Source organism: Haliotis cracherodii, unplaced genomic scaffold (assembly GCF_022045235.1).
Source record: "Haliotis cracherodii isolate W230 unplaced genomic scaffold, xgHalCrac1.p SCAF_9, whole genome shotgun sequence".
Classification (NCBI taxonomy): Eukaryota; Metazoa; Mollusca; class Gastropoda; order Lepetellida; family Haliotidae; genus Haliotis; species Haliotis cracherodii.
The window spans coordinates 41,526,920-41,547,635 of record NW_027266343.1 but is presented as its reverse complement, the minus strand read 5'-3'; the positions used below and the strand labels follow the sequence as shown (position 1 = coordinate 41,547,635).

The following is a 20,716-nucleotide window of genomic DNA, read 5'->3' as shown; positions in this document are numbered from 1 at the left end:
ATCTCCGAGGGATAAGCTTACAACTTATAATAGCACGTCATCGCGCTCAATGATCCGCCAGTGGACACTTTTTATGACCACTCGCCCAGTGCAAACACAGACTATACAATATTTTCAGGGTGCTTCAATCAATAAGTATAGTTCTTATCGACACGCTTTTTTTTAAAACTTATACGAATTTATTCAGTTATTCTACTTTCGTGTTCATGTGTCGATGGGATGCCTTGTTTTCTAGATACCCATTTTGTGAAGGAGTTCAACGTCGCTTAAACTGTCAGTTATATATCACGGCGTGTCATCTTAATTTGGGAGGAAAGCCAGAAGTGATGCAGGTCTTAGAATTTTACCACCACGTATACGGGTATGTTGCTGACAAACCAAGAAACATTATCAGGGTGAGACTTGGATTCGAACCCACGATAATATGTGTCAGAGTGAAAAAGCTAAATCGGGACGGCCTGTGTAAGGGTGGTGTGTGTGTGTGTGTGTGTGCGTGTGTGCGTCCGTGCGTGCGTGCGTGCGTGAGTGCGTCCGTGTGCGTGCGTGCCAATGGTATATAGCATGGGGTTAATCAGAACAGATCTAAGAGTGAGTAGGTGTTTTCCACCTCTCTTATCTATATTAAATCTCCATCTGTTAATAATCGATCTGGAGTCCGGGAACCCAGGGTTGATGAATTATCAACGCCCAACACTGTCGGGGCACGATGACCCACAAAGATAACTCCATGCTGCAGGTCAGGGTCGAATTGTAACCACCCTATTCAATACGGAATCAATGAATAGGAATTTATTCCGAGTTCCAACATAGAGTCACACGTATAAGTTTACCACGTATACAGTTTATCCCTGTTGGGAATCGAACTGGGGTATGAGTCACTATAGCTGAATAAACAGTTCATTTTGCATATCAAAACATATCAAGCCTTTCCCTTGCAGAATCTTTTTTTAATAAGTTTTTTGTTTCACTTTGTCCACTTAAACACATGCTTCTTTATTGTCTCTGACTTGTGTCCGCCATTTTGGAGACTTTGATTTAATGCCATGTGCTCCCCACTGATGGCGGGCTAGAGCGTCTGACCTCGTGTATCTCTGCTCACATCCGGGTACATTACACATGTGCACCTTCTTTTCCGCCGTCTTCAGATGCGTCTTCTGGTGCTGCAAATAACAACATCATCATCAACAAGAGAGATTAGACCAGAGTCTCGATCAGGTGAGGTGAAATGTGTATAACGTCGCGTCTAAGATAATTGCACTTATAAAGCACTTATATGGCTGTTTGTACTAGTCCGGACTAATACCGATTTTATAGCTTGTCAATTGAGATACCATGCCGCAGTTTATCATGAATACCGCACTCAGACACAGTAAACTGACTCCGAGCCGACCAGTCCTTGTTTTATCCCCTTAATGTCGAGCGCCAGGCAGGGGAACAACAAGTACCATCTTTTAACTTCTTTTGGTATGACGCGGCCGGAGATCGAACCCCGGACCTTCCGCTCTCCGGGCGGACGCTCTACCACTAGACAACTGAGGCCAAGTCGTATATAATACACCTGCAAAACAGTTAAGCACCACCATGCTTGCTGATTTGATTTGATTTGATTGATGCATGTTGTCGTATCCCAATTGGGTGGATCGATGCTCACGATGCCAGTCACCTGATTGTCTGGTCCAGACTCGATTATTTACAGACCACCGTCATGTTCCTAGAATAGTGCTGAGTGCGGCGTTAAACAACAAACAAACAAACATTGTCATGACTTCTATGAAATATCAACATATGACATTCATATCATATTCATAAATACTTACTACATAAACACGGAATGTTTTTTCAGTTCATATAGACGTATTATAGTCAGTGGTTATAACCTTTTTCTAGGGATAAAGATAACGTTAAAGACATAGGTCAGAATTATACACGGTTAAATCGAAAGTTTCGTGACCTCATTGATATTCCTTTGTGTAATGTGAGACCTCAACATGTGTATTTAGAATATCATCTCTTGGAAGAAGTAACATCATGTTAAAGACTGGCAACTGTGTCTGCTTTTGAGTCAACTAGAGAAACTGCGAAATTGGAGAAGACTGAGAAACGAGCTGTGATTGTGTTAATACATTCATACAAAGGGCCAGTTACCAAAGCACCACGCGGAGATATAAAAAGCACAAGATGGGATGACTGTTCTATTAAACTGTTTTTTAATGGAGTGTGGTTAAGAATCGAGGTAGAAGTAGCAAAGACGATGACTCAATGTCAGCTCGCCCTTAAAGTACCACGTCTGACACTCACGGGGAGGCTGGTCATTGTTGGCTGACGGACGTATCACAATTAGACATGTGTCTGACACTGGGATCAGTTGTGTATCCGTATAGTTCACGTTGAGTGAAAATCCGGGGTACAATCATCTTCCCGAGGCAAGAGAGTTAACTGACTTTAAAAGTCCAGGATCCACCCTTGCCGAACTAGGCTGGAATTACTGGGCTCGACCGTAGCGCCACCAGTGGCTATTACCAGTTATGTCCCTTCTGAGCCTCTCCTATGGACCAATCAGATTCAACCTCTCGCATCACTTGCGTTTGTTTCACACAAAATGGTGGCGCCGATTCAGGACGATCTGATCGATAATCAAGATCTATATTGTAATAAAACGGGTCTTACATCGCGAAATGCATCAAATCACGTGAGCACCTTGATTAAAAACATTAAAAGATTTGGAAAATGACAACGAGTTGGCGGTGCACATGCTTTGCTAATCCTGCAATCGACCGAAATCTGCACGACAGTTTACGAACCGGATTTCGATTTTGGTGCGCGATTTAGATTGGACTATGCATAGACTCGTTAGTCGAGCCAAAATATAACTCCATAATTCAAGCCTAGTTTGGCAAGGGTGGAAACTGGACTTTTATAGTCAGTTAACTCCCTTGCCTCGGGAAGATGGGGTACAATAGGACTTCAGCACAGCAATCCATATCGTAAGAGGCGACTGACGGGATCGGGCGGTCAGGCTCACTGACTCGGTTGATGCATGCGTGTCATTGTATCCCAATTACGTGGATCGATGCTCATGATGAAAATCACTATACTGTCTGGTCCAGACTCGATTATTTACAGACCGCCGTCATATAGCTGGAATATTGCTGAGTGCGGCGTTAAACAACAAATACACACAACAAACAAACTGAATGTTGATACGGATCAACAGCTGATTGAACATACCCTTGGACCCTTTGACCAGTTATCGGCAGAATTGTTGATGCAAATTGTAAATTTGACCCAGAGTCAAAACATTTGGTGTCACTCCTACTAAAGATGTACAAGAGGGTAGCGCCAGCGCTAACTTGCATGGAAATAGACGGGAGGACCATTTAAGGCCATCCGATTAGAATTGGAGAGTTGCTTCCCTTAGTTGTGCCAGAATCCGATGATCGATGGTTCGAATTTAGCAAAAGTGGCATTTCGTCTTGGACCTGCATCACTTTTGAATTCACAAACACGCTTAATTATTGGCCAAAGCGGTGGTAAACCCAACTCACTCACTCACTTCGATTAGATACCTCAATTATAAATGAAATATATCACTATTTGGTCTACTATTATATATTGAAAACAGTATGCGTATATTTTCAAAGTATTCTTTACCTTATTGAGATGATCCTTCCTTCCGAACTTTTTGCTGCACGTGCTGCACGTGTGAGGGCGGAGTCCGGAGTGGATTCGACGGTGACGGGTCAGTTCTTCGTTCCTGGCAAATGCTCGGCCACAGTCCACGAAGTCACAGCGAAATGGCTTCTCACCTGAATCACATAAACAACAGGTTATAGAACAGATTCTTACAGGTACGAATAAACACAAGTTGCGGGGTACATGCATACGTGACGTAATAAAAGCCAGAGGATTTCCACGTTCAAAATATTTCATCTAATAGAAATAGCACTAGTACCACCACTAATCACCAGCACCACCACTACCACTAACACTGCTACTACTACACGTACTACTACCACTACTATTTGCATTATCTCTAACATACAACTACCACCACAACTACTTTTATTTTTACTACTACGACTACTACTACCACTACTAGGACGACGACTACACCTATTACTATCACTAATAGTTTTATTACCTCTACTACTACTACAACTACGTTTATTTCTACTTCTACTACCAATACTACGCCTACTACTACACTCCTACTCCTACTACTACTACAACTTCGTCTACTAGTACTACTAGTGTTACTACACCTACTACTACTATTCTTATTATTATTACTACTACCACAACTACTACGGTCGAATAGTTTCATATGCTGAAAGAATGACGAAATAAAGAAATGGTCACGAACCGCTTCATCACACACTTTTCTATACATGCATTGTTACCACCTGATACACATCCTAAACGCCTCTTTCAAGCACTGGATATCGTGCTTAGCTTTGTTTGTTTTGTTTGTTTGTTTTGTTTGTTTGTTGTTTAACGCCGTACTCTGCAATATTCCAGCTATATGACGGCAGTCTGTAAAATAATCGACACTGGACCAGACAATCCAGTGATTAATAGCATAACATCGATCCACGCAATTGGGATCGATGACATGTAACAACCAAGTCAGCGAGCCTGACCATCCGATCCCGTTAGTCGCCTTTTACGACAAGCACAGTCGCCTTTTACGGCAAGCATGGGTTGCTGAAGACTATTCTAACCCGGAATCTTCACGGGTCGTTTTGTTTGTAAACATCGCCCTTGTCCTACCTGTGTGTACTCGGAGATGTCCCTTAAGCTGACCGTTGTTGGCACAGGAGACGCTACAGTAGGGGCACTTATACTTCCTCCCCCTCCTGTCATCCCCCTCCTCGGAATGGGGGGACAGCAGAGGGTCATTCAGCATCTCCAGGAAGGGATCCGAGAATGATGCCTCAAACGGATATTCCGATGGGAACCCTGAAGTAAATTCCGGTTTTAACCCCATTTCCGGTTCCACTGAAACAGGAAACTCGGAACTGTCCGCAAGTCCGTATTTAGTGTCCAGGAAGAATTTCAATTTTGCACTGTCAGTGTTCGGAGCTTGATGGTTGCTTGGTTTAAACTCTGGGATGTAAGGAAAACTAGGATTCCTCATTTGTTCCTGTGGCCTCCATGCTTGAAATGCGCTCGTTGTACTATGATCCCCGTGAGGTAATTTCAAAACTTCTTTTTCCGCCCGCGGAAGCCATTGGCTCGGTTGCAATGTTGGTTGATGCGGAACAACAAACCCGGGTCTTTTGAATTCAGGGTATAGACAATTTTGGTATCCAGCTGAATTAAATCCAAGACCGTCTTTTGTGCATTCCCCTCCTTTGACGTTATCGCCTTGAAACATGCGTTTGTATTCAAGTCCCTGCAACCCAAGCCTGAACCGGTCTTTCTCAAAATATGAAGTTTGAGCTTCCTTATTTTCGGCATCTTTAAATCTTTCGCCGAATGTCAAGGACGGCCGTTGGTAGATCAGGACCGGAGAAAATGTCTTTGGGGTCACATGTCCCCTGGGGTACACACCCGGATGTTGACCGTAGTTGGGGAGGTGCATATGTGGAGGCGGAAATGAAAGAGGATGTGACAGTGGGCTTGACATAGGGCTTGACATCGTGCTTGACAGTGGAGTTGACATAGCGTTTGGTGCAGCTTGATACGGGCAGGCTTGGCTGCCGTGGCACATTGGCTGGTTGTAAAGGTGGCTGAAAGAATCTCTTGTAGGGATATGGCGTTGAGATGAAATATATCTCGGTTCCGGGTGGGTTGAAATCGACATGTTTTGGTCCTTGTCGTTTTCTTTGAAATCCGTTACACTCCATGTAAATCGACATGAAAAATCTACAAGTGTCGTCGACGTCACGCCCTTCATCTGCGCGAAACTGTACACCACTGGAGACAGGTTCCCTTCTTTGAAAATACGATCCGAGGTTTGATCCATTTCAGTTTGAAATTGACACTTGTCAATTTCAAAATGTCAATTTCACCCACCTACGAATTTGGGTACATTTCACACAAAAACTTCTACATCATCCACGGGACCTGAACGTCCTTACTGCAACGCACGCCCATAAACAGTACAATCAGATTGATAATATACTATCTATGTGCAACCAGCTTCCAATCAAAGTTCATGTCAACAATTACGCCCCCTGCTCTTTGAACGGTCGTCATCGTCTATTGTGGTATACAGCTGATTACACTACACGTATAACAGTACCCTATACTTAACATACATCACAGGTATCCATTACGCCTTTTGACAGGAGTCGTCTCATATATCCATGAATAAGTGTCATTTTCTTATATAAAATTTATTTTTCAAAATAAGCGCAATAATAAGAGTGAATGTACACAATTTCTTCATTGATCAAGTTGCTGATCGAGCTATTTAAAACTGTAGACACTATTTCATGAATAATTATTTAAATGTTTTAATTGAACTTTTAACAATACAGGAGATTATTCATGTGATAACTGAACTGTTATTTATGATAACATTCGGTTTAACGTCGGCATCAGCAATAAGAAGTACGTCTGCAGTAAACTGATGACCCGTAATATCACCAACAACGATTCTAATTATTCCACATCAGTTGAATAAAAAAATGTTTTGGAGATGATTGTACACGCTTATGAACACGTAATATTTTCCAATTTTAAATGTCACAGTTAAAATGACATTCCGAATATTGCATTAAACTTTTATCCACTTGGCCATATTTGTTATCCGCACGCCTTCCGACCGCCTATTATCCACCCGGCCATCCTTACCAGGCGGAGGTTTGAAGGGGTTTAGCACTGGGCGTGACTGGACAGGCTGCTGCGCACGTTGTATCAGCACTTATACAAAGTCCACCGAGGCGATTAAGTCAGTTCTTCGTATCAGGGAGAGAATACAAATCGCGTTGATAGATAGGAGCGTTGTTGTAAGGCTATCGTGCAGTAGATGTAAGGCTTGTGGTTTAGCTCGTATCAGCGTTTATTGTTTCTCTCGTCAAGTGTTGAACCAAGGGGACAGTGGTGTAAGGTGATCAAATTTGGGATCATTCGATCAAGATATGTTCACTTGTTTTGCGCCGTTGAAATAAAACATGTCACAGCGAGCCATGTACTGCGTTTCAACAGGATCTTCCAAGTGAGTTTACGCCACAGCAATTATCACCCAATGTTGAAATGTGGAAGATGTAATCTATCCACTTTTATAAATGTTTTCGTTTGTAATTGTTCATTCAAACGTGCAGAATATACTACTTTTAACAAGTAAAAGAACACCCAGAGTTGGAAGGATGTGTGTTGCAATACCAACCATCCATGACAGATTAACTATCGTCATATGAACGAAATTCTGGTTTTCTTTAACTTCATTTGAGTATTGTTTGAGTATTTGTTTCAAAGTCTCAGCAGGGGGTTATATGATGGTCATATACCATTTTAGCCAGATATATAACATGCAACATATAGATAATAATATAAAGTACCTAAGAAAATGGGCGGTCGGGTAGCCAAGTGGTTAAAGCGTTCGGTCGTCGCGCCGAAGACCTGGGTTCGATTCCCGACATGGGTGCAATGTCTGACGCCCATTTCTGGTGTTCCCCGCCGTGATATTGCTGGAATATTGCGTTTGTCTAATTAATTCTAGCCATTTTCACAGAAATGCAAACACCCATATTTACAAAAGTGGGTTGTACGAGGGATCAAGTTGACCAGTATTAGCTCAGATCTATTGTGTGGAGAATCGAGCCCGGTTAACGCTTTACCCACTAGGCCACCCGGCGCCATGCCTATAGGTATTTTGCTATCAGGAATGGTGTGTGATAGTAACACAATACCCATATCATTCCTCATCGTAACTGTCACAAACATGAGATAAGCGAAATGACAATTTATTAGGTAAGTATGTAAATGAGTTAGGGTTAACGCCGCTTTGAACAGTATTTCAGTCCTGTGGCTGCGTGTCAGCCCGAAGTGATGCAGGTCTTAGAAGTTTACCACTCTGGTGACATCCACCAGCAATCTGGAATTTGAACCCACCATTATAGGTGTCTGGGGCGCCCAAGGGAGATAGACAAGTAAGTGTCGATCCAAACACATAAAACATATGTAAAGTGAAAAAGTGAAAATAGGTCACTTTTATATTCTCCAAGTCGGGTTATTTTGTTAACAGTTGTTTTGCGTGATTCCGCTGAAGATACATGAAAAACAAATATGTTTGGAAGATAAATGTTTAAAACGTCAATTGTATATTTCGTTAAACTATCGCATGGTTTGTTTCATCATTATTTCGTAGAACTATCACAACGTTTTTTCCCTATTTTATTTCATAATTTGAAATCACAGCTTATGTCCCATCATTTGGTCATTAAACCAGACAATATAGGTATTTAAGGGTTGACTTTCACTTATGAACGTCAGTTTTGTGGTCATGTGACCGACCTCTCGTCCAGTGGAAAAGCCGTATATCGTGGCAACTTCACATTAAAATAAATCTTTCCAATAACTACCACAGTCCAACTGAATTATATTTCCCCTAGAGCTAGACTATCGAATTCGCTATGAAATCGTTTATTACATATTATGCATTTGTGTTGTCTGAAGAAAAAACAACAGTCTAATGCTGATTTACACACACACACACACACACACACACACACACACACACACACACACACACACACACACACACACACACACACACACCCCTGTATCCGTGTATAACAACGTGTATTCCATTCTTGTTTCTGACAGCGTTAATCCATTCATTTTTTCCCAGTTAATCAATTGACTTGCCTTTGCCTATGTTGATGACGGGCGCCACGGTGGGACAGGATACGCTCACCCTTTCGCGAATACCTGGATCATCACTTTTTGATAGTGATTCAGAAACGAATGTTCATGATATAGTCGGAACCGTACGCTCGACTGAGCAGAGATTTCTTATGATTTGTTTGTTGTTTAACGCCGCTCACAGCAATATTCCAACTATATGACAGCGGTCTGTAAATAATCGAGTCTGCACCAGACAGGAGTGATTGATATCATGAGCATCGAGATTTCTTATGAATATGAAAAGGGTTTTTGGAAAAATCTATTTCGATATAACAATTATATCGTTAATTCCATTCCAAAAAATAACTACGTACACAAGTACATATATCACAGCATTTATTCTATTAATTCTTGTGTCTTGTGTCATCACCATAAATAAATAAATAAATAAATAAATAAATGAATGAATGAATGAATGAATGAATGAATGAATGAATGAATGAATGAATGAATGAATGAATGAATGAATGAATGAATGAATGAATGAATGAATGAATGAATGAATAAATAAATAAATAAATAAATCTATTTCGCCATAACAATTATATCGTTAATTCCATTCATTTTATAACTACGTACACAAGTACATATATCACAACATTTATTCTATTAATTCTTGTGTCTTGAGTCATCAAAATAAATAAATAAATAGATAATTAATAAATAAATAAATAAATAAATAAATAAATACATAAATACATAAATACATAAATCTCTGGAGTTGACGTTTTCAATTCGTGAAAAGTGTGTCTCTAATACTAAATTGTTCTTCAGACTTTACGAGGGCTCAGCGCACCAACGGCGAAACACGTAATGGTTTCAACACTTCGAGGCTGGCTGCTTGTACCAGTCCGTACTAATGCCGACTTTATAGTGTTAGTCCACTTACATACCATGCGGCTGTTTTAACATGGATACAGTATACTGACACTGGACCCACCAGTCCTTGTTTTATCCCCAATGCCGAGCGCCAGGCAAGTACTAATAACGTCTTTTGGTGTGACGTGGAAGGAGATCGAACCACCGAACTTCCGCTGGTCCACTAGACCACGGAGGCGGTCTTGATGAAGATGAATAAGTGTATCTCGTAGTAACCATGTGGAAACCAGTGTTAAAGTTCACCCCATGTGTTTATCTTTTGACCCCCAGATTGGTTTGAGGTCCAACTAGTAATGTGGTTTCATATGACATATGACGTCACACTGCGAGAAATAAAACTCATTGATTTTGTTATAAACAATTCATAATCAATAAAATGTGTGTTTGGCTCAATTCACACATGTAGGTTATAATAAAAAACGTCATTTGAGTGTATTGATACACGTAGGTATAATAAATCAATAATTACTTTGAAATATAGTTCATTAATTGGGCGTTCAGGATTCAACGTTGGACCTGTAAATACGTGCTCAGTACAAATACGTGCAACACTTCGGGCTTCCCTCCCAGATTAAGCTGACACGTCGGGATATAACTGGAATACTGATAAAAGCGGCGTTAAACCCAACTCACTCACTTCTTCAGTGTACCACTGCCTCAAACCCACGTCATAATGGTATTATTCGAGTTTACGAGTGTTGACCAGTTTGTTTCATGTCAACAAGCAAACACAGCACGTGTGTCAATGGCGAAAGTAGCAACAGAATACGGGAACAAATATGTACGCGTCGTTTACTGCACTGCTAACAGCGCTGGCAGAGTTTACGAAGGCTTCAAGCTGAATCAATTTGAGCTTGTTAGGTGCAAGTCAAGAGCTGTTATATGACTAATTTAGATGCAGTAAAACCACTTTTCACCATCACTTCAAGGTACTATAACCAGCCTTGTCAGCCTCCATGTTAAGCAAATATGTACTGCTACAGTTGAAACCCGTTATTCCAGGCACGGATGTTCGGGGGTTTATGTTAGGGAGTGTCGTGTGTTATCATATGTGTCGAAGCAATAGGTTGTGTTATTTACTAATATTGGATCAGTTGTCAGTTGCAGTCTTCAGTTAAGGGGGTTTGGCTTTTAAATGTTCAACCCCATGATGTCCCTGAAATATCGATCAAAGCGGGGTGACTCACTACAGCTAATACATCTGTCGGTATAATCGTGATTTATATTAACAATAATCAATGATAAGGCATATATGCAGAGACTCTGAAGTAATCGGCATACATATATATATACACACAGATACAAGTATACATATTGCACTTATATAACGACGTGCATGCACGTGTGTGTGTGTGTGTGTGTGTGTGTGTGTGTGTGTGTGTGTGTGTGTGTGTGTGTGTGTGTGTGATTGTACTAGTCCATCTGACTGATGCCGATTTATAGTGCGAGCACAAGAGTACATGAGTACCCCACTCAGACACAGTATTCTCACTCCGATCCGACCAGTCCTTGTTTTAGCCCCTTAATGCCGAGCGCCGGACGAGAGAGAGAGAATACTCATATATATATATATATATATATATATATATATATATATATATATATATATATGAGCATTCTCTATAATATATATAGTAAACTACGCTTATAACGAACACGCTCATAACGAACTGACGGATATAGCGAACTTACTTTTTGGTCTCGACTACTTGCTGTAGTCATGCTGTATATGTACTTATAACGAACTACGGTTATAACTAAAAGTAGTAGTCACATTGAGTTCGTTATAACCGTAGTTTACTATATATATATATATATATATATATATATATATAAACACACCACATTATACATATACAAACACATATACATATACACACAGATATATATATATATATCGGATAAGATAGAGAGAATTTCAGAGAGGGGGATACAGCAAAAACCAGTACAGAGAAGAACGAGCGATGGATGGAAAATGCACGTGGGAGGCGGAGAAAGTTCACATCGGAGAGAGAGAAACGACGAGGAGGTCGAGGGAGAGGGAGTAAACGGGAGACAGAAAGAGTGACAGAACGCGGGGGAGATATAGAACGGGAGGGAGACAATACACATACAGAGAGCGAGATACGGAGACAGGCAAGCTGGAGAGAATGCACTGTGGGAGCCCCTACACAGAGTGCTGCCACATCCAGCTATAACAGTTCGCATGGTATGTCGATGCGTTCACCATATTAATTAGACACGTGGTTATGTCGATTGCCATCGCGACAGATGCAGCAGTTCAACCTTCGACCTGATAGGTGTCCGGCAGCACATAAACACAGGGCAACTCCCCTTAACCTAGGCATGAAAACGTGGACACTTAAGCCAAGGACATCCACCGTCACGGGATGAAGAACTGATCCTGACGGCCCTCAGTGCTACCGAGCTGTATTTCAAATGAAGGTGTGTGCCTTGTCATTGTTCTTTATCGTTAATAGACATTGAGTAAACGTCAACTGCACCTGATGAAAAGTAAATACGTAATGCAGATTGGCGATGTAATTGTACATGTAATTTCATTCAGATAGTTGTCGATGTGTGCTACCTGATATGTTTGTTAACAGCTGTTGGTGCATATTGTTGTCTGCAGTGCAACAAACATGGATTTCCAATGCTTAGGGCTGTGAAGTATTCCACATAAATATTGAAAATTGAACAGGAGGAGCGTCATCACGGCGTATTGGATACATTAGAGTATTTAACTGAAACTGAACAAAGAATGGTCCTCAGGGTCACGTGTATGTTTAACTAGTCGCTACTGTTTGTTTTTGTTTGTTTGTTGTTTAACGCCGCACTCAGCAACATTCCAGCTATATGACGGTCTGTAAATAATCGAGCCTGGACCAGACAATCCAGTGTCGCCTTTTACGGCAAGCATGGGTTGCGGAAGACCTATTCTATCCCGGATCTTCACGGGTCACAACTAAACCTTTTACTCCTAATACTTCCGGGGTAGTATAGGTCTTCAGCAACCCATGCTTCCCGTAAAAGGCGACTGTGCTTATGGTAAGAGGCGACTAACAGGATCGGGTGGTCAGGCTCGCTGACTTGGTTGATGCATGTCATCTATCCCAATTGCGTGGATCGATGCGCATGATATCAATCACTGGATTGTTTTGTCCAGACTCGATTATTTACTGACCGCCGTCACATAGCTGGAATATTGCCGAGTGCGGCGTTAAACAACAAACAGAAGAAAAGATGACCCCGTCGTCAGGCACGAGTACTGCCGTGCGGTGTCAGAAACAAACATATTTTTTTATGCAAATTAATTGTGTGAGTGGGCGGGTGCTACGGGTAGGGAGGATATTGTAATTGTTGCCTCTCTCGGAGAAAGCGTATACCGAAGAACGAGTGAGTTTTTTTCTGGCGTTTACGTATTATTTTACATATTTATCAATAAATATGCCGTTTATTTATCAATTCAGATTGACTGTTAAAGGACGTATGATCAAATAATAGGTCACTGCTGTGAATAATTCATAATTTATGCCAGAATTTGGTACATCATAATTGGGGTCAATATCTTTTATACCTACACTTTTTAAACTGGTATCGCGGTGGCAATGCGCGATCGACAGTGAAGATGTGGATGGAAAAGCAGAAAGCGTGAAACAGGTCCCATCAACATGTGAGGCAATCGGATCGCCCCAACGGCATACGTAAGCTTGCAATGAGGGACTAAACACTAGGACTTGTTCACGTGACTGCCACATGACACAAGACATCTGTCCGACGCTGATGTATATCTTGAAAGTGTTTTTGATACGAACGATTATGCGTGCTCATGTGCGTATTGTCAAGCGCGCAATATATTGCTTTCATGAGCTCGAAGCGGCGGGTTCTGGCGGTTTGTGCACTACGCTAGTACCACGGACTATATGCGTGTTTTAAAAGTGTTGTGGACCGACAGATGTTGACCCAAGGACACATAGACTCCCGTGTGTAAGGAGACTAACAGATATCCAACTATTGTACCCGGGATACTAGTGGTCCATGAAGCATTATAGAGGTATCGGAAAGAGTCGAGAGAATCCGAGTGCAAAACAGACCGAGACCTTCAGAGGACCGCTTGCCTGACAGTAGTTTCTCGGCTTATTCTGGAGAGGATTGATCGGGCGTATACGTTCTTCAGATAACCTTCATGTGTGGAAACACAATACGCACGGTAACATCTGTTTGCTAATATCGAATACACTGTAAGGCACACGCCTCCCAAACATTTGACGCTATATACATTGTATACTTAAAGGCCCGGTCGATGGGATTTTATCGTATGGTAACGCTGCATCTAGAAATGAATAACTTTTTTCGGCCCAGTGTTAATCCCGTTGGACAAACCAGCAATATTTACAGTAATAAAATTCCGATTTTAGTCATCACTTTTGGTTTTAGGAAAGCCAATATATAAATGAATACTGTTTGATGCCGCATTCGGCCATGACCCAGGTCCATCAGAGGCCTGTAAAGATTCCCGAAAAGTCAGTGACTGAAAGTAGAAGCAATGGGCCATGTCATCGGAGTTGGGATGGCACGCAATTACAGCCACACGGCCAGGCCACCCAATCCCTAGTTTAGTCGGCCTTCGTGGCGAGCATCGGGGACTCCTTCTAATCCGAAATGGGGGCACGGGTGGCCCAGTCGTCTGAGGCGCCGCGATTCGCTGTGCAGAATTGCGTCCCTTGGGTACGCCAGAAACCTATGATTGTGGGTTCGAATCCCGGTTCGCCCCAATTATGTTTCTAGGTTTGTCAGCACCATACCCGTGCTCGTGGGTTTCACCGAAGTGGTAAACGTCTGAGACCTGCATCACTTCGGGCTTTCCTCCCACATTAAGCTGACACGCCGCGATATAACTGGAATACTGTTAACAGCGGCGTTAAACTCACTCACTCTAATCCGAAATCCTCACAGAGGTGACATTGTACAGAACTAAACTCACTGTATACTTCTTAATTGATTGTGGTGTTTTGACGTATATTCACACAAGCCTTTGTACAGAAACAATGATAAATCACACGTAAAAGAGACGTGCTATAGGTTGGTAAGTGAGTGAGTGACTTGAGTAAGCGACGCCTTGAACGGTATTTCGATTGTACGACGGTTAGCCCAAAGTAAATACAAAGAAAATTGGGGTGGTAGACGTTCATTACTTTGAGGATGCTGCTGAGGACACTGCTGACGAACCAAGGGTCATAATCGGAATTAAATAATGGAAAAGCTGATTATGTCAAAATGACAAAAACCTTTCCACAGAAATTTCTCCTAAAAGCAGAGGCCATTGCACGATACCGACTACATCATGAGCATGTGTTTACGAATCACCATCAAATAGTGATGATACCAGGTGTTTGCGAAAAGGTGGGCGTACCCTGCCCCACCGATGACAAGATCGTTTTCTCCTATAGGAGGTTGCGTCACTGCACTTTCTGATCAGCTTCTAAATTCTCGGTATTAGTGAGCGAATCATGCAGACAAGCAGATTTCGGTATCTCAAATTTGAACATAATCATGGAGATCCGAATGCAAAGATATAAAACGAATGCCTATTATGTTATTGTGCATATTTCATAAACACTGCTGTTGCGTCTACACACGAAAGGATGCACAATGGGGTGGGGGGGTATTTTTGTTCTTTGATTGTTTTGTTCTGGTAAAGAAACGAAGCCGAAATGTCTAAGAAAACTAAACACTGATTGGCTCAAGAACCCACGCATCCTTCAGTTTGATTGGGCGGTCAAAGTTCGCTATGAGTTCATATGACACGGGATGTATCGTCAGTTCTCCACGCAGCGAGGTGTCGTATCGGAGTAGAAGTCTGATTTTTATGAGCTAGAAACACACGCAAAGTCATGCAAATCGACACACTTTCAAACTAAGGCCAGCCACAAACTAAATATTTGTCATCCATTACAGTAGGAAGTTTCTCTGTTTGAGCAAATTATCGTTGAGACTAAACTTTATCTACCAAATATAAATTGAACAAATTATTGCCTCGTTAAAGAGAATGTGTGTGCTGTTCAACTGTGTCAATATTTATATCATGTGTTCAATATAGATATCGGTATTGTTATATGTTGGTCGCATAATTATGAATGTAAATAGGACTGTTTTGACATTGGTTTACTATAGTTGATTTCATTTCGGGGTGGTAGAGGTGACTGATTGTTAAAACGTTAACCATAAGTCCTGGTTCGACTCCACACATGGGTACACTGTTTGAAGGCTATTCCCTGTGTACCGCGGGGGTACATTGTCCGAATAATGATAAAATAACATCAAACAATACTTTCTGAATGACCTAATATGTAGAGCTGACCGAAATAATAAATAAATAATATCAGTGCACGGTTGGCCCAGTCGTCTTAGGCGCCGCAATTCGTTGTGCAGAGTTGCAACCCTTGGGCACGCCAGAAACTTGTGATCGTGGGTTTGAATCCCAGTTCGCCCCGATTATGTTTCTTGGTTTTTCAGCACCACACCCCTGCTTGTGGATATCACCGAAGTGGTAAACGTCCGAGACTTGCATCACTCCGGGCTTTCCTCCAACATTAAACTGAACAGGAATCGTGTTCATAGCGGCGTTATACCCAACTCACTCACTTATACAAATCTTACATTACACATTTTAATCTACATATGGATTAATAATTCCCGGTGTTTATTGATGGGAACGTGTGCATATATTTCACGGAACAATACTTGACATCGCTGGTACTCTTTCATGGGTATTTAGAAGTGGTGTATTTTCTCCCTTGACACCCATGAATGGGTAAGCCGGAAATAAGTTAATTCATTCTGCAGGGCTAAAAGAAGTACACATATTTGAAACAAACATGGTTTGTTTATCCCATCGTGATGTATTTGATACGGGTATCATGGTTGTGTTTTGGACCATTTTCAGTGTTTCGGCGGCTGTTTTCAGCCCACTAACGTTTTGATAACGTTTGTATTTTTTTAAGGGTATACTTTCTTTTGCTTGGCAGTGTATATGACTTCACTGGAAAAGTTTTTGATTGGGCAAGTATACGAAAAAATCTTATTTCTCATGAAATATTTCAAAACTTACTGGTGGTGAGGTGAAATGGGGTTTAACGTCGCGTCCAAGATTATTGCACTTATATAGCGACGTGCATACATGTGTATGTGTTTGTGTGTGTGGCTGCTTGTACTAGTCCGGACTGATGCCGATTTATAGTGCTAGCACACTGAGATACCATGCCGCAGTTTAACATGAATACCCCACTCAGACACAGTATACTGACTCCGAGCCGACCAGTCCTTGTTTTAGCCCCTTAATGCCGAGCGACAGGGTAACAACAAGTACTATTTTTAAACGTCTATTGGTATGACGCGGTCTGGGATCGAACCCCGGACCTTCCGCTCTCCGGGCGGACGCTCTACCATTAGACCATGGAGGCAGTCTCAAAACTTACTGGGTTCGGAGGGAAGATTTAAGTTTGTTATTATTTTATCAGTAGGGTACAAATCTATAAAACTGAACGTGATTTAAATGAGGCACCACTTTACCTCAATCGGTCATGACACCTGCATCTAGAAGTATCACGACCCGAGGCGAACCACGTGAATCAGATACACAATGCATAGTGCATAATCTGGTGCATTAACGAACTTTGATGTCTGAAAGTCGTGGTACAGGACACGCTCACGGTTTGATAGTGATGTAAAAACACGAGACTGTCGGAATAATACAATCGATATTTTATGGAGATGAAAGGGGTTTTGTCGCTTTTATAAGGAGTGTTTAATTTTAGTAAGACTGAGCCATGATAAACACGAGATATCTACATCGCACGTCACCATTATGACGTCATATCGCTCATTGTGACGCAAAAGATATGACGTCACAGTCGTATATAGAAAAGCGCCAAAATTACAAGCTCTCTCTTGTCTCCAAAACGTAAATACATTCCCTTTGTAGATTTCTATCGTGTTTCCTGATTGAAATGTATTGCCACACACCCTTTGAATATTGTAGCAACCGCACCTGTGCATTTTGTAACCTGTAATTGTAGATATAATTATTTAAATATGCCTACCGACAGAGACTGAAAATAGTACTATTCTATCAATTTTAGCTTCCGCGGTGATGCGGCCGTCAAACCAGCTGTTTCAATCAGAGGGGGTTTATTGTGATTTAATAGCCGCTGATTGACCAATCAGAATCGAGTAAATTCCAAATTCATGGTAGAATAAGTATTAACGAGGCTCCACTGTCAGAAGCTGTAGGAGATGAACACATACCCGAGGGAGGGTGCTTACTTGTTTTCAAACAATACTGCTCGTGACCACACACTGCACCCATCTTTCAAACAAAACAGCTATATCGTCGTTTGAACAACAATTTCCAACGCAGAGCTACTTTCCATGTTGACTTGACGACGAAAAATCGAATGTGGACCCGAACGCTCAGTTTGCATGTTGTTAGTTACATGCAAACCTGAAGCATATTTTTGTCCTATTCCAGTGGCGTAAAAGGATATGCACTGCTGTATTGTCTCTGACATTGACGCTCCTGGCGTGGATGTCCACTACAATGTCCAGTGCGAAGGTTGGAAGGAAGACACCGATGGTCAGACCAATATGTCCCGGACCAGAGAGACCAGGGGAGAAGACTCAACAAGGATTTGATATTCTCAGTTTTGTAAGTATAAAGGAATGTATGTAGGTGCGTGTGCTGGCGATTGAGTGAGTGAAGGAGGGAAGGAAAGATAATTGAGTTTGGAGGGAAGGAAAGGGTGAGTTCGCGAGGATGACATTAAGGGAGGAGTGAGGGTGGGAATGACAACATGGTGCCTCGCGTGACGTTACCTTTCTGTATTGTACTGTGCACGTTTGTTGTTGTTTCTGTTGTTGTTGTTGTTGTTGTTGTTGTTGTTGTTGTTTAACACCTAACTCCGCAATTTTCCAGCTATATGATGCCGGTCTGTAAATACTTAGACCAGACAATCCAGTGATTGACATCATGACCTTATACGCAATTGGGACACAATGACATGCATCAACCAAGTCAGCGAGCCTGACCAGCCGATCCCGTTAGTCGCCTCTTTCGACAAGCATTGTCGCCTCTTTCGGCAAGCATAGTCGCCTCTTTCGGCAAGCATAGTCGCCTCTTTCGACAAGCATAGTCGCCTCTTTCGGCAAGCATAGTCGCCTCTTTCGGCAAGCATAGTCGCCTCTTTCTGCAAGCATAGTCGCCTATTTCGGCAAGCATAGTCGCCTCTTTCGGCAAGCATAGTCGCCTCTTTCGGCAAGCATAGTCGCCTCTTTCGGCAAGCATAGTCGCCTCTTTCGACAAGCATAGTCGCCTCTTTCGGCAAGCATGGATGGCTGAAAATCCACCCCATATCAGTCCAAAGGATAATTGTATGGACTCTATGATCCCGTTAGGTTGTACACGCCAGGTAGATCACTTGAAGCTGAATCACAAGATGTACTGAGCATTCCAAAGGTAAAAACTGCCAATACTGTTCCTTCTCTCTGCCGCAGCCATTGCTTGTTCGTGGAGTAATGCGAGTTATAAAATCATAATTATCATACTAACGGTGTGATTATATCGAAATGATGTTTCTTTTAAAAGCAACCTAACCATAATTTCCTCATACTTATACTATAGAACGAATGATTTTACTCTCATCATACGAATAATGCTTTGAACATACCCATATAAACAATGATGGTCGCATGCTTATACATAATGCTTTAATCATAACTATTCTAACAATGTTATAATTCGAAATAAAATACATATCCATTCTTTGGACGTAATCACATAACGAATTATTTTATAATTATGAAACTAACAAAGTTATAATCATATTAACAAACGATTGGTCGTATAAAAAAGCATATCATATAATGAACAGTTTGATCAATGATGATACTCACAATACTTTGATCTTAAGGATACAATGCTTTGATCCTAAGGATACAATGCTTTGATCATAAAGATACAATGCTTTGATCCTAAGGATACAATGCTTTGATCATGAGGATACAATGCTTTGATCATATCGATACAATGCTTTGATCCTAAGGATACAATGCTTTGATCATAAGGATACAATGTTTTGATCCTAAAGATAAAATGCTTTGATCCTAAGAATGCAATGCTTTGATCCTAAGGATACAATGCTTTGATCCTAAGAATACAATGCTTTGACGATATGGATACAATGCTTTGATGATATGAATACAATGCTTTGATCTTAAGGATACAATGCTTTATCCTAAGGATACAATTCTTTGATCATATGGATACAATGCTTTGATCCTAAGGGTACAATGCTTTGTTCATAAGGATATAATGCTTTGATCATATGGATGCAATACTTTGATCATATGGATACAATGCTTTGATCATAAGGATACAATGCTTTGATCATAAGGATACAATGCTTTGTTCAAAATCTACTACAGCCTCGACCTGAGTACATCGGCAACTTCCGCAACCCGTGTTGGTATGGGCACAGCTTCCCGGATGACATCCAGTCATCAATCCGCTGCATCCCCGTGTTCTATATAGTCGGACAACCAAAGTGTGGAACCACCGACCTCTTCAGTAAACTCTCCGCGCACCCCGATATAGCCGATAAAACTGCCTACTCAGCGGTTCACTGGTTGTCAAGGGGACGATTTAGTAAGTATGGCCGCTTATATATATTGAACAGGTGGAGTTTACGACACAGTCTTGGGCTTCCTTTAGGAATACCAGGATCCGCTGACCGTGGGTTCGAATCTCAGTTTTCACTCTGATTATGATCCTTTCTTCGTCAGCACTATACCCCTGCTCGTGTTTCACAAAAGTGGTGAACGTCTACGAACTGCGTCACTTTGGGCCTGAGTGGGTTAGATCGCTGACTTTGTGTGCAGTCGACTAGGTGCCTCACATAGCAGTTCCGGACGGGACTCAACCCCA

General features: G+C 41.6%; 2 protein-coding genes across 3 annotated transcripts in view; one reads left to right on the top strand and one right to left on the bottom strand.

The window, feature by feature from the left end:
- Nucleotides 1-871: 871 nt before the first annotated feature.
- Nucleotides 872-6,061, bottom strand: LOC139453126 (uncharacterized). The gene is made up of 3 exons (XM_071234756.1): nt 4,771-6,061; nt 3,652-3,806; nt 872-1,160 (listed from the first exon to the last, which is right to left on the bottom strand). The coding sequence occupies exons 1-3, from the start codon at nt 5,966-5,968 to the stop codon at nt 978-980; spliced, it is 1,536 nt and encodes a 511-aa protein (XP_071090857.1). The 5' UTR covers nt 5,969-6,061; the 3' UTR covers nt 872-977.
- Nucleotides 6,062-11,757: 5,696 nt separating this feature from the next.
- Nucleotides 11,758-20,716, top strand: part of LOC139452720 (carbohydrate sulfotransferase 15-like) — a 31,835-nt gene continuing 22,876 nt past the window's right edge. Inside the window, exons 1-3 of one of the 2 annotated variants that reach the window (XM_071234296.1) lie at nt 11,758-12,180; nt 18,266-18,442; nt 20,218-20,437. In XM_071234296.1, the coding sequence (XP_071090397.1) occupies nt 12,175-12,180; nt 18,266-18,442; nt 20,218-20,437 (403 nt within the window). In that variant the 5' untranslated portion in view covers nt 11,758-12,174. Of the gene's footprint in view, nt 12,181-13,891; nt 13,946-18,265; nt 18,443-20,217; nt 20,438-20,716 lie in introns of those variants that run through there. The other variant, XM_071234295.1, reaches the window with a different exon arrangement.

Bases quoted from the DNA above. Each gene is read 5' to 3' on its own strand.
- LOC139453126 (XM_071234756.1), bottom strand. From the start codon at position 5,968: ATGGATCAAACCTCGGATCGTATTTTCAAAGAAGGGAACCTGTCTCCA. The intron at 3,807-4,770 runs GTAGGACAAGGG...TATGTGATTCAG, and splicing joins ACATCTCCGAGTACACACAG to GTGAGAAGCCATTTCGCTGT. The intron at 1,161-3,651 runs GTAAAGAATACT...TGTTATTTGCAG, and splicing joins GGAAGGATCATCTCAATAAG to CACCAGAAGACGCATCTGAA.